Below are 14,574 nucleotides of genomic sequence, written 5' to 3' on the forward strand. Positions count from 1 at the left end.
ATGACGTTTTCAAGAATAAAAAAAACAACATGTCGTTTTGCTGGTGAAATTTTTTTTGTATTTTTTAAAATGACGTCGTTTTGACGCATTAATAAAAATGACATGTCGTTTTGTTTGTCAATGTTTTTGTCAATTTTTGTTAAAATGACATGTCATTTTTTGGAGAAAAATGACTCGTCACTTTTTTGACAAAACGACACATCGTTTTACACTGGAAGAAAAACAATATATCATTTTTTAGAAGACAACGAAACATCATTTTTTCATGGGAAGCAAAATGACACGTCATTTTTTAGACAAAATGACACGCCGTTTTTTAGACAAAACGACACGTCATTTTATGGAAGACAAAACGACACATCAATTTTTCATGGGAAGCAAAATGACACATCGTTTTAATTGGGAAAGAAAACGACACATCATTTTACGTGTGAAGAAAAACAACACGTTTCTGGTGGAACAAAATCGACACGTCATTTTACGTCGGAACCAAAACAACACGTCATTTCTTTTGGGAACCAAAACGACACCTCATTTTAGATATTAACGAAAACGAGACGTCGTTTCTTAATTGAAGCAAATCTAAACGTCATTTTTTCATGGGAAGCAAACCGATACGTCGTCGTTTTACATGAGAAGCAAAACGACATGTCATTTTTTGAAGTCAATATGACACATCATTTTTTGGAGACAAAACGACACGGCGTTTTACATTTGAAGAAAAATGACACGTTGTTTTAGAAAAATGTAAGGATCGTATCTAAAATTTCATAATTTTTTTACATCATTTTTGTCACGCCCCCAAACAGGGGTTAGTGACGCGGAGGCTGGTTTAGAAATGAAACCTGTTTAAGAGGGTGATTAAACCGTTAACATTTCAAAATTTAATTTTAAATCCAAAATACTCAGGTATTTCTAAACAAGCCCCGCTATTTTAATGAAATCGAGTTTTAAGAAAAAGTGAGGCGGACTTTACGAAATACAGTCACTGTTAAGATCAACATCAAAAGTCAGCCTCCGGCATCCACAGGGTTACAATTTGTGCATACATAATTAAATAAAGAAAAGTAAATAATTGATATCAACCATAGTCTAGTAAAGTTTAAGGTTTTACAATCCATAGTGAATACATGCCTTAATGAGTCTGAGTAAGATGGAAAATGCTTCATCGCTTCCTTTCTTCTAGAACTGAATTCCTCACCTATTATGCGCTACTTCTAGCATCGCATGGGTGGGGTTAAATACATTTTGAAATATATAAAAAATGAGTGAAAGGCCCAGTAGGATAAGATTTATAAAACTGAATAAGTAAGTAAATAAATAAAATGAGATAATCAGGCCTGAAATAATCAATTGGAACCAAACAACCTTTTTCTGAAAGATAAATAAACTGAAATTCCATATTACAGGCAACCAACAAGTAATTTAAGTAATTAAATTACTTACGACCAAAGCAAGGCCTTAACACCACCGTAGTGGCCCGTCCGGGTTTCGGGTTCTGCCTTTAAGGATACGATCTCCATATCCTATCTAGGCCATCAGTGGGCTTACCAGTTCGCAATGTATCTTATCTTAAGAAAATGTTCATTAAAAACTTGAAATCAGTCCATTATAAGATCAATAGCTAAAATCAAGCTATTGTCTTGAAAGTAGTTTCCTTTATCAACATATCCTTATCTTTTGAAAATATTATTTGGCCAAAACACTTTAAAACGGGCTAACAAGGATATGGGAAGAATATCCTACCTCTCGGATGTCAAACATGTAGCTAACTTCTCGTCACCCTAACCTCCGCTTTCCTTAAAGCTTTAATACTTGACCTTCTCCACTAGCTTTATCACAAAAGCAATATCTTTGGATATATTTCTCATTCCTAAAATGAATTAAACTTAATCATGTTTAATTGTTTCCTATTAGTGTGTCTTGACTCAAATTCAAGTTTCACAAATGATTTTTATAATTAAGTTTAGGGGTTCTTTAAAAATTGAAATCCAATTTATGGGTTTGGTTTCCTATTTAATTTCAGTTTAAAAACAAGTTTTTAAAGAAATTTCGACAGCATGCTGACATAATAGGAAAAATGCTAAACCTGCAATTCAAGTTCAATTTCAAAATAAATTCTCCAGAAATCATTAAAACTAGTTTCCAATCAATTCAACAAGTCCAATAACTAAAAACCCCCAAATTTAATTCAATTCCAATAACAATTGTTCAAATCCAAATTCTAACTCACAATTATTCAAATCTAACCAAAATTTCAAATTCTCAAATCAATAACTCAAATTCAAGTGTGGGTTTTCAAGAAATCTTTACCACAAAGTGATTGAAGCCTGTTTCTCTCAATTTCGCTCATTTTTGTGTTTGGTTTTTTTTTTCTGTGGGTCTCAGCCAAAGAGCCGTGAGAGAGAGAGAGAGATAGAGAGAGAGAGAGAGAGAGGCGGGCTGCCGTGGAAGAACCAGAGGAAAGAGAGAGAAGAAGAAAAAGAAAGAAAGAGAGATAGGTCTGAGGGAACCCACGGGAAGGTAAGAAGAAAAGGGAAAAGAAGAAACTAAAAAAAAACAGAAACAGTAAAAAGAAAAAGAAAAGAAGAAAAAAAAGAAAATGGAAAAAAAAGGAAAATACATTAAAATTTAAGTGTATTTTCAAAAAATTTTGGGGTGAAATCATAAATACTAAAAATAATTTGAAGTTCCTTGGTTAATTGAGAAAATCAAATTAGGCACACTAATAACTCACAATTTAGCATAATTAAACATGTTTAGTTCTGGAGGGCGTTACAGTTATTATTTTATTTTATTTTTGAAATACAAAAAATAAAAAAAATCATATAAAATAGAATATTCATAAAAAAATGGTGCCACTTATTGTTTTAATTCCTAAAAATCAAGTATTAATTTGAGAATATAAAACATAAATAAAAATGTTAATTTTTCTCATCGTGGCCCATAGACTCCCCACTGCGCGGGCCGGGTGCTTTTGACAGCGTTTGTTTTTTTCATAATTCAGGACCTTTTTTGCAAGCATGCTTAGAAAAATGTAGGGATCGTGTCCGCAAAATTTTAGAACTTTTTGACGTCGTTTTCATTTTATTTTAATTTTTAAAGATGACAAATAGGGAAAATCATAAAAAATAGAATATTCATAAAAAAAATGGTGCCACTTGTTGCATTAATTCCTAAAAATCATGTATTAATTTTAGAACATAAAACAGAAATAAAAATGTTAATGTTTGACTCATTCTAGCTCCTGGGCGCCCCCCTTGGCAGCGTTTTCTTTTTTCATAATTCGATGCCAGTTTTTGCATAAATGTTCAAAAATATGTAAGGATCGTGCGTGCAAAATTTTAGAACTTTTTATCGTCATTTTTATTTTATTTTAATTTTCAAAGATGAAAAATAGAGAAAATCATAAAAATAGAATATTCATCAAAAAATGGTGCCGCTTGTTGTATTAATACCTAAAAATCAACCATTAATTTTAGAATGTAAAACATCAATAAAAATGTTAATGTATGGCTCATCCTGGTTCCTGGGCGCTCCATTGCGCGGGTGGGGTGCTTTTTGGCATCGTTTTTTTTTTTCATAATTCATGACCATTTTTTCCTAGTATGCTCAGAAAAATGTAGGGATCGTGTTTGCAAAAATTCAAAATTTTTTTATGCCATTTTTATTTAATTTAATTTTATTTTATTTTTTAAATACGAAAAATAGAGAAAATCATAAAAAATAGAATATTCATCAAAAAATGGCGCCGCTTATTGCATTAATTCCTAAAACTCATCTATTAATTTTAGAATATAAAATAGAAATAAAAATGTTAATGTTTGACTCATTCTGGCGCCCCCCTTGGCAGCATTTTCTTTTTTCATAATTCGAGGCCATTTTTTGCATGCATGTTCAGAAAAATGTAAAGATCGCGTGTGTAAAATTTTAGAACTTTTTGACGTCATTTTTATTTTATTTTAATTTTCAAAGCTGAAAAATGGAGAAAATTATAAAAAAATAGTATATTCATCAGAAAATGGTGCCGCTTGTTGTATTAATTCCTAAAAATCATGCATTAATTTTAGAATGTAAAACATCAATAAAAATGTTAATGTTTGGCTCATTCTGGCTTCCGGGCGCCCCATTGCGCGGGTGGAGTGCTTTTTGGCATCATTTTCTTTTTTCATAATTTGTGACCATTTTTTCCTGGTATGCTCAAAAAAGGGAGGGATCGTGTCTGTAAAATTTCAGAATTTTTTTATGTCATTTTTATTTTATTTTATTTTTAAAATATGAAAATTAGAGAAAATCATAAAAAATGAAATATTCATAAAAAAAAAATGGTGCCACTTGTTGCATTAATTACTAAGAATCATGAAAAAAGAAAACACTGCCAAAAAGCACATGGCCCGCAAAGTGGGGCGCCCAGGAGCCAGGATGAGCCAAACATTAACATTTTTATTTATGTTTTACATTCTAAAATAAATACATGATTTTTAGGAATTAATGCAACTAGCGGCACCATTTTTCTGATAAATATTATATTTTTTATGATTTTCTCTATTTTTCGTATTTCAAAAATAAAATAAAATAAAAATGATTTCAAAAAATTTTGAAATTTTGCAGACACGATCCTTACATTTTTCTCAGCATGCCTGCAAAAAATGGCCTCAAAAAATGAAAAATGAAAAATGATGTCAAAAAGCCCCCGGCGCGCACAGTGGTGCGCTCAGATGCCGGGGAAGGGTCAAAAATTCACTTTTTTTATGTTTTATATTCTAAAATTAATACATGATTTTTAAGAATTAATGTAACAAGCGACACTATTTTTTTATGAATATTCTATGTTTTATGATTTTTTTTTTCTATTTTTTGTCTTTGAAAAATAAAATAAAATAAAAATGATAACAAAAAATTCTAAAATTTTGCAGACACGATCATTATATTTTTCTGAGCATGCTTGCAAAAATGACCTCAAAAAATGGTAAAAGAAAAACAATGTCAAAAAGCCCCCAACGCGCGCAGTGGGGCGCCCAGAGGCCGGGTGGGGTTAAAAATTCATATTTTTCTTTATGTTTTGCCTTCAAAAATTAATACATGATTTTTAAGAATTAATGCAATAAGCGACACCATTTTGTTTTTATGAATATTCTATTTTTTATGATTTTTATTTATTTTTTGTCTTTGAAAAATAAAATAAAATCAGAACGATGTCAAAAAATTCTGAAATTTTGCAAACACAATCATTACATTTTTTAGAGCATGCTTGCTAAAAATGGTATCAAAAAAAGAAAAAAGAAAAATGATGTCAAAAAGCCCCCGTCACGCAGTGGGGCGCCCAGAGGCCTGGAGGGGTCAAAAATTCACCTTTTTGTTTATGTTTTGCATTCAGAAATTAATACATAATTTTTAAGAATTAATGCAATAAGCGGTACCATTTTTTTATGAATATACTATTTTTTTATGATTTTCTCTATTTTGCATCTTTAAAAAATAAAATAAAATAAAAACGAGGTCAAAAAATTCTAAATTTTACAGGCACGGACATTTTTCTGAGCATGCTTGCAAAAAATGGCCTCAAAAAATGAAAAAAGAAAAACGATGTCAAAAAGTCCCCAACGCGCGCAGTGGGGCACCCAGAGGCCATGAGGAGTAAAAAAATCATGTTTTTATTTATGTTTTGCATTCTAAAATTAATACATAATTTTAAAAAAATTAATGCAATAAATGATACGATTTTTTTTTATAAATATTCTATTTTTTATGATTTATTTATTTTTTATTTTTAAAAAATAAAATAAAATAAAAACCCAGAGATTTTTAGTTGGGGATGAAGTAATGGGTTTGAAGGGAGATAGACAAGTATTCTTAAATAGCATTTTAGTACTCTATAGAGTAATTCCTTGGTCAAGATCAGGTAGCCCTTAGTTGTCACCTCCCTAGTATCAGAAGGTCAATACACACACACACACACACACATATATATATATATATATTATGACGTGGCCTCTAACTTTTTTTTGGTATTTGCATCCTTATTTAATGTGCACTCTATGTTCATCAAATAAGTTTGTAGGACTAATGGATCATTCTATGGTAATGATATCCCATCAACAGTTTGTGTTTTTTAATGTTGGATCTAATCTAAATCGCATCAAAATAAAATAAGTTTGCAAACTGACAGGTTATGATGCAAGTTTGCAAGTTATGATGCAAATCTGACATTTCTAAACAAAACTCTACTGGTAGTATATTTTTTTACACCTGGTCATGGAATTGTCATTAATATATTCTTGTTCAATTAGATATTAGGAACGTGGAAATCCCTCTCGTCTATGTTCATGTTCCAAAAATTTCAATATTCTTGACTTGACAAAAGGAAATTGCACAAAGTCTAAAATGCTCCCCAAAGGTTTCTATTAGGTTTCTAGTTGTTAGGGACAATATTATTTTTATTATTCTGGAAGGCAGTAGTTGGGCACATAATGGATTAATAATATAATCTTCAAAGGATGATTATCTTCAAAACCTCTATTTCCTTTCTTTATTCATATTGCTTTCACAAGTCTAACAACTACTTTTGATCTTCTAGAACATCGTATTGAACTAACTAACTAGTAAGGGCAAAAAGAAAAGGAAAATTAAAGACCAACTTTGAATCATAATATATTAAATTGAGGAATACAGTAGTATATAACCTATAGGGATAGTTTTGTGACAAAGTGCATATTTTTTTTAAAGAGTACGACATGGAGAAGAAAAAAAAATCAATAACTCTTGTCAATCATTTACTAAGAGATTTCTATCAAAGAAATTTGAGATGAAAGATCTTGGGGACGCATCTTTTGTCTTAGGAATTTAGATACATGGAGATCGCTCTTAGGGTATTCTTAAATTATCACAAAAGACCTATATTGAGAAGGTACTTAAGAGATTTGGCATGCAGAATTACAAACTAAGAGACACCCCTGTTGCTAAGAGAGATGAGTTCAGTCTCGATCAATGCCCCAAAAATGATTTTGAAACTAAAGAAATGCAAAAGATTCCCTATGCTTCAACAGTGGGAAGTCTAATGGATGCTCAAGTTTGTAAGCGTCCGGATATTGCGTACATTGTTGGGATGTTAGGCGAATATTTGAGCAATCCGGGACTGGATCATTAGAAAACAGCCAAACGGGTAATGCAGTATCTTCAGAGAACAAAACATTACATGCTCATATACAGGAGGTCAGATAAGTTAGAGATCATTTGGTATTCAGATTCTGACTTTGTTGGATGTCAAGACAGTCGTAGATCCACTTCAGGCTATATCTATTTGCTTGCAGGAGGAGCTATCTCTTGGAAGAGTGCAAAGCAAACACTCATAGCTTCTTCCACCATGGCAGCTGAGTTTATAGCATGTTATGAGGCATCCAATCACAACAGGAGCTCGACGAAGTCAAAGCATATAGACATCAAGTTCCTAGTTGTTAAGGAAAGAGTTCAGAGTGGTCAGGTGTCTATAGAGCATATTGGCACAAACTCCATGGTTGCGGATCCACTTACTAAAGGGCTACCACCCAAGGTCTTTCATGAGCATATTGCTCATATGGGTGTTGTATCATTTGATGATATGCTGGATTAGTGGGAGTCTGTATTTATATGCTTTTCCGTTTTAAACACATCTTATGTTTATGGATATTTTTTGCAGAAATAAAGTATTCAGTTCATTTTCACTCTGATTTAGTTTTAATATGATCTCATAAAGAATAAAGTTGGACCAATTGGAAATAGGCATGTTTAGATCACATTGCATGTAATTTCCATGCTACACATCCATATTTGATCTATGTCATTTGGTTATGTTGATATACGTGACCATGGATAGGTCTAGTTATGATACATGTAACGAAGATCGCCTTGATCCTGTGTTAACATAATTAATAGACGAGATTGTTCGAAGATGCTTTTGATCATGATAGCAAACGTTGAGCTCATAAGGTTATATTGTGATATACAGTTGTAAAGTGATATATATATATATATGTATACATGTAGTCCAAGTGGGAGATTGTTAGATTTAGGACGTGCATATATACATATATAATAATAATTGTGTATTATATACTATCATATTAAGTTAAGCCCATTTAAAGTGATCAAATAAGGTTTTAAGTATTTTGGGCTTTAATGCATCTAATAAGTGTGGGCCTAATATGTGTAGAAACCAAATCATTATTTCTTATTTTATGATGGGCCAAATTAGAAATAATGAAAGTTAACATGTAGTTAACTTCTATATAAATGGTTGTGGTCCACAAATTAAAACGTATAAAAACTTTTCTAACTTCCTATCATTAGAAAAGTGAGAGTTCATTCTCAAGACATTCATACGGACTAATTTGGAAGATCAAGAACCGCAAGATTCAAGAATCACATTCGTTCACATGGATTCAGGTACACTTCCGCATTTAGTCTATTATTCTTGATTATTTGACATAGTAGATCTTGACATGATGAAGGTTTTCATCAATAAAGAATTTATAACTAACAGGAAATCCCAAAGGTATATTTTGTAAAGTAAACAAACTATAATAGGTGTTGGTTACCAATAATTTACATGATTTTTTTTCCGTCTCTTTTTTCAGGTGTGCATGTGAAGGAAGAAAATATTGCTACTTACACCATAAAAGCAGTGGAAGACCCAAGAACCATGAACAAGGCCCCCTGCTAATATGTTGTCCTTCAATGATTTTGTCTCTTTGTGGGAGAAAAAGATTGGCAAGACCCTTGAGAAGACTTTAATATCCCAGAAGATCAACTTGTCAAGAAAATCCATGGTAAGTAAAAACTTTATTTATTTATTTTTTACTACATACTAGGTTTTGTATTACCTTCTAAAATTTACAAAAAATAAAATCAATATCACGCGGTTAACAATGGGTAAATATTGAAATAATTATTAAAACACACCCTTATATATATATATATATATATAAAAATTACCCTCAACTGCATACCCAAGTATGGATAATGTTGACGGTCAAATTTCGTCAACAGAAATACATCAGATCACCCTCTGGTATCCCGTGGGGTTACCATCTAGAAATTAGTTGTATATTTGAAATTATGCTATGAAGTGTTTGTTATATTTTTGGAAGCATGAGAATAATGCTCGAATGAGAGGACACCCGAAATTTATAGTGGTTCACTCTGTTAATAAAGAGCTACATCCACTTGTGTAATGTATTTCGTTTGGGCTCTTTTTGGATTACATAGAATCAGCTCTCTATTCTCTGATTACATATGAAAAATAGCCAAAAATCCACTGTGGCACGATGCCCCTTGGGGCCGTCTAGAGGCCTCTCCTCCTTGGAAGGGTCGGCCGTCTGAATGCCTCTCCTCCTTGCAAGGGTCGGCCTCATGGATGCCCCTTGGGGCTCTTGGCAGGTTTAAGAACCTTATTCATGGAGGCCTCTCCTGCTTGGAGGGATCGACCTCATGGATGCCCCTTAGGGCTCTTGGCGGGTTTAAGAACCTTCTTCATGGAAGCCTCTCCTCCTTGGAGGGGTCGGCCTCATAGATGCCCCTTGGGGCTCTTGGCAAGTTTAAGAACCTTCTTCATGGAGGCCTATCCTCCTTGGAGGGGTCGGCCTCATGGATGCCCCTTAGGGCTCTTGGCAGGTTTAAGAACCTTCTTCATGGAGGCCTCTCCTCCTTGGAGGGGTCGGCTGTCTGGATGCCTCTCCTCCTTGGAAGGGTCGGCCGTCTCTGACGTGGCAGCCCATATTTTCTTGCACAACATCTGCCCCCCAGGTCGAGGCTTTCCTTTGGACTGCCTCGTGCTAGGAGAGGATTTTTTCTACTCCTTCTTTCTTCATACACATGTAATAAAAGATCCAAAGATATATGCAAAAAATACAGTGGATGTAGCCCTTATTTAACAAGGTGAACCACTCTAAAATTCTGCGTGTCCTTCTACTTTCCGCACTACTTCCGTACATCTTATGTTTTGACAAAACACTTCATAGCCTAAGTCTAGGTATATAGTCAATTGCAACCGGTAACCCAACGGGATACTAACGGGTAACCCGGCGTTCTGTTGACGAAATTTGACCGTCAACAGATATCTTATACAACTTTCAAGTTGAACATTTTTTTTGCCCCTCAGGAGAGTAAAAAAGACGAATGTATCAAACTGAAGGTTGGGATTAGTAATTCTTATTTCTATTTTGTTTTTTTGCTCTTTTTTTAAAAAAAAATTTAAATTTTTTTTTCTATTAACCTGATTTTGACACTTTAATTACTTTTCTCTTTGTGTTTTGTGTATGAACTCGGTGTGATGACAATAAAGATTGGTTTTCCGAATAAAAGCTCAGGATCAAATCACTCCGTTTATCATTTTTTTTTTTTTAAAGAAAAGAACTACATCCTTACTTGAAGAATTGCTGCTACTTTTTAAGCAAGAATTTGTTTCCCATCAGCCATATTTTCTGGAAAATCGTAAACGGGAAAGCCCGTTCATTTCGCCGATTCGAGTTTAGAATTTGAGTTTTGCTACAGTAAAAAGTTCTCAGAAACAGTCACATCTAACTTTTTTGCTACAGTAAAAAGCTCTCACACAAAATCACATATCAACTCAAATTACAAACTCGAATCAGCGAAATGAACGGGCCCACATCTAAACTTGAGCCAAATACATCAACTCGGTGCATCTCTGAAATTCACTATTTGTTAGACCTGAATGGTTGTTGAAGGATAACAAATGGATCAAATTCAAAAGAACAACTAGAAAATGATCCGCTATTTGACTGTATAAACGACAACCAACTCCAAAACGACAATTATTTAAAACATGACTAAAGCATGATAAACGACGTAAAGAAAATATATAACAATACCAGGACCCACCCTGTAGGAGAAAACGACAATGTTCTCGACAAAAAACAAACCACAGAAACGGCATCATAAAGAAAACGACAAAATACATGAACAAACGGCAATTAAAGAATCATGAGGAAAACAGAAAAAATCTCAAGTACGAGAAAAAGGAAACGCATCAATGTGAAAAACCACAATAGACTAACTAATGATATCAACCTGAAAGACAACAGCAGGCAACAGCAGCGGAGCAACCACCGGTTCACCAACAGAAAAAAACGACAATGACCTGGAAACGACATAATTAGGAAAAAGCAGAATCTAAATAAACGACAAAAATATGGAAACGACATGAGTACGACAGCCATGAGACACCAACGTCAAAGGTGATTACATGACTACCTCAGATAAACGACAGGAAAAGCAACAAAAAATCAACAAACCAACAAGACCTTTGAGATATATATATATATATATATATATATGACCTGTGAGATATATATATATATATATATATATATATATATATAGTGTGTGTGTGTGTGTGCGCGCGCGCGCGCGCGCGCGTGTATAAATATATATATATATTTTTTTTGATAAAGAAAGTGACAAATGACAAATAAAGGAATCCTGACCATACAATTTATTTGTCTAATATCCTGACCATCTAAAAATATATAAATAATTGAGTCAACAAAACTGACAAGAACAGTGGTTTTGTACATTTTTTTCCCCACATTTCCACGTAATGTTATCTAAAGACTAGTACTGAACTTTTCTGGGAGGAAAAAAAAAATTTTTCCATTGGCTAAGAAAAGATTTTGGTAATAGGAGGAACCCGTTACATTGGAAATTTCATAGTGAAGGAAAGTTCTAAAGCGGGGCATCCAACTTTTGCACTTGTCAGAGAGACGACTGCTTCTAATCCTGAGTAGTCAAAACTAGTTGAGAGCTTCAAAAGTTCAGGGGTCAAAATACTCTAACGGTTCGTTTATTTTACGGATTTAAATTTTTAATTCGAGTTGAAATGTGACAGTTTTTTAGAATTTTTTACTGTAGTAAAAAAAAATTGATGTGACATTTTTTTAAAACTTTTTACTGTAAAAATTTAAAACTGAAAACTCAATCGAATCGGTGAAATGAACGAAACCTAAGTAAGTATTTATCAAGGTCTCAAAAGAAAACGACATAATTTTTATTTTTATTTTTTCTGACACTTTATATTTTAACTTAAATCCTATGAATAATATTGTTAAATGTTTGTTTTTTGTTTTTTCTTTGTTTTTGTAGGGAGATATCTATGATCACAATAGTTTGGTGGAGGCAATCAAGAAAGTTGATGTAGTGATTTCCAGTGTAGGGATGGAGCAGATTGCTGATCAGACCAAGATCATTGCTGCCATCAAAGAAGCTGGAAATATCAAGGTATATAAGCTTTGAAATAATACATCAGAATGTGGATACAAAAGTGTCTGATGAATAAGACAAAAAAGGAGAAAATTCTACTCTTTTTTAGGAGGGAAAAGTGGAAGGAGACACAAGGGTGGAGGATCAGTGAGTGTATTTTAGGATTTTTGGTTTTTTGGTATTAAGGGAATGTATTGATTGAGGTATTTATCTTCCATAAGAGTCCAATTTTGATCCCTTCTCATTTAGAAAGAGTAGGTGATCTAATTTAATATTTCTTTATCATACCAACAATAGGCTGAAGTACCAAACAATACTAAATAGTTTGCCTCCTTTCACTTCTATTCTTTCAGCTTTTGTCTAATGGTTGAACTGAATTGAGAAAATGGCATCTATTAATTTAACAATGAAATGTCAGAGATTTCTGCCATCTGAGTTCGGAACAGATGTCGATCACATCCATCCCGTCGAGCCAGCCGGAACGTTTTTCCGGAACAAATCTAACATCAGGAGAGCCATAGAGGCTGAAGGAATTTCATACACCTTTGTGGTGTCCTATGGCTTTGCAGGCTATATGCTGCCTAGTGTGGGAGACTCTAACGCAAAAGTTCCTCCCAAAGAGAAAGTAAAAATCTTAGGAGATGGAAATTGCAAAGGTATCCTTGTAAGAGAAACTTAAGCAATTTATAGGAATTACCCTAAAACTTAAGAAAGTTAATATGATTATCTATTTTTCAGGTGTGTTTGTGGAGGAAGAGAACATTGCAACTTAAGTCTCGTTCATTTCACTAATTTGAGTCTTCAGTTTTAAGTTTTTACAGTTAAAATCTCTCAGAAAATATCACATCTGAATTTTTATGATACAGTTAAAAGCTCTAAGAAAATATCACATTTAAACTCGAATTGAAAACTCGAGTCTGCAAAACAAAAGAAGCCTTGTACTATAAAAGCAGTGGAAGACCCGAGAATCTTGAACAAGATTCTTAAATTGAGACCCCCTACTAATATCTTGTCCTTCAATGAGATTTTCTCCTTGTGGGAGAAGAAAATTGGCATGACCCTTGAGAAGATTTATATTCCAGAAGATCAACTGCTCAAGAACATACAGGGTAAGCAAGAACAATTTCACAAGTAAACTCTAAGGTTACTAGGATACTCTTGTTATTAAAAGACAAAGAAGATGTACGTAATGAAAAGTTTAAAACTAATACTTACCCTTTATCAATTAGAGACCACACGAGCCGTACAACTTTCGCTTGAAATGAGCAGGTTTAAAAATATTGCGTATAAATGTGTATATAGATATATATTTTCCATTTTTGGTTTGGGTTTTATGCACAGTCTCCCTATCCTTTAAACATGATATTATCCATCTGCCACGCAACACATATGATATTTGATTGAAACTTCATGTGTGGAAGCTACTGAGCTTTCTCCAGAGGTGAAATACACCACAATTGACGAGTATCTTGATCGGTTGGTCTAGAATTTAATCTTTATCTGCTAAGACAAACGCTTAATGTTATTCTTTTTTATTGTGTATTTGTAGTGTAATGGGGTGTAAACTACCAACCTTCAATATGATATTTGATTGAAACATCTTCTATAATATCTCATTATCTTGTTAATGTGATTCTAGATGGGCCTGTCCATCACTTTGTGAGGACTTTTAATGATGTATGTTTGTCACCTTGACTATCTCTCGAGTCAGTGTGGATGTGAGAGAAAAATGAGTTCTTTTAGTATGGTTGGTAATTCATATTTACGTGTCGTATTTAGATTTGTACAATTATGACACGATACTATTATAGTAAATACAAATCACGATACGATTAATAAACGTATTAAGAATCTAAATACGAACCCAGAACGTTTGTATTTTAAGATTATCGAAAAATTATATATATTGTAGTTTAGATTGTTGCATTTTATTTTTAAATTGTAAATTTATGTTCGATCTATACTTTTTTTTTCTCAATCAACGGTGTATTTTGACCAAAATATATCTTTCAATGCCCACACTTGCCTTACCAATTTATAAAGAGTTTTTAACATATATTTTAAGGGTAGCAGAAAAATCTACTCTATATTTTGAACTACAGTATTTTTATACCTTTAGATTGTAGATTTATGATCAACCCTAACTCTTTCTTTGTCAGCTATTAGTTTTAAGCCCAAAAGGCCAAAATTTCCTCAAAGAAACCAAAAAAAAAAAAAAAAGAGACAAAAATTTTTACAAAAAATAAAACACAAAAACCAAAACTGAAAACAGATCAAATGAAATGTTCCTCCATAATAAACAAAAAATTGAGAATAATTAGG

At 32.9% G+C, this 14,574-nt stretch overlaps 1 protein-coding gene across 1 annotated transcript; it reads left to right on the top strand.

Annotated features, from left to right (window-relative positions):
- The first annotated feature begins 8,699 nt into the window (after nt 1–8,699).
- LOC21391899 (isoflavone reductase-like protein) lies at nt 8,700–13,025 on the top strand. Its single transcript, XM_024172799.1, has 4 exons — nt 8,700–8,804; nt 12,136–12,270; nt 12,671–12,908; nt 12,991–13,025. The coding sequence occupies exons 1-4, from the start codon at nt 8,700–8,702 to the stop codon at nt 13,023–13,025; spliced, it is 513 nt and encodes a 170-aa protein (XP_024028567.1).
- The last annotated feature ends 1,549 nt before the right edge of the window (nt 13,026–14,574 follow it).

Source organism: Morus notabilis, unplaced genomic scaffold (assembly GCF_000414095.1).
Source record: "Morus notabilis unplaced genomic scaffold, ASM41409v2 Scaffold103, whole genome shotgun sequence".
Taxonomy (NCBI): domain Eukaryota; kingdom Viridiplantae; phylum Streptophyta; class Magnoliopsida; order Rosales; family Moraceae; genus Morus; species Morus notabilis.

Excerpts from the sequence above, each read along its gene's own strand:
- LOC21391899 (XM_024172799.1), top strand. The coding sequence starts at position 8,700 with ATGTTGTCCTTCAATGATTTTGTCTCTTTGTGGGAGAAAAAGATTGGC. Across the intron at positions 12,271-12,670 it reads AAGAAGCTGGAAATATCAAG|AGATTTCTGCCATCTGAGTT; the intron begins GTATATAAGCTT and ends ATGAAATGTCAG. Across the intron at positions 12,909-12,990 it reads AGGAGATGGAAATTGCAAAG|GTGTGTTTGTGGAGGAAGAG; the intron begins GTATCCTTGTAA and ends TCTATTTTTCAG.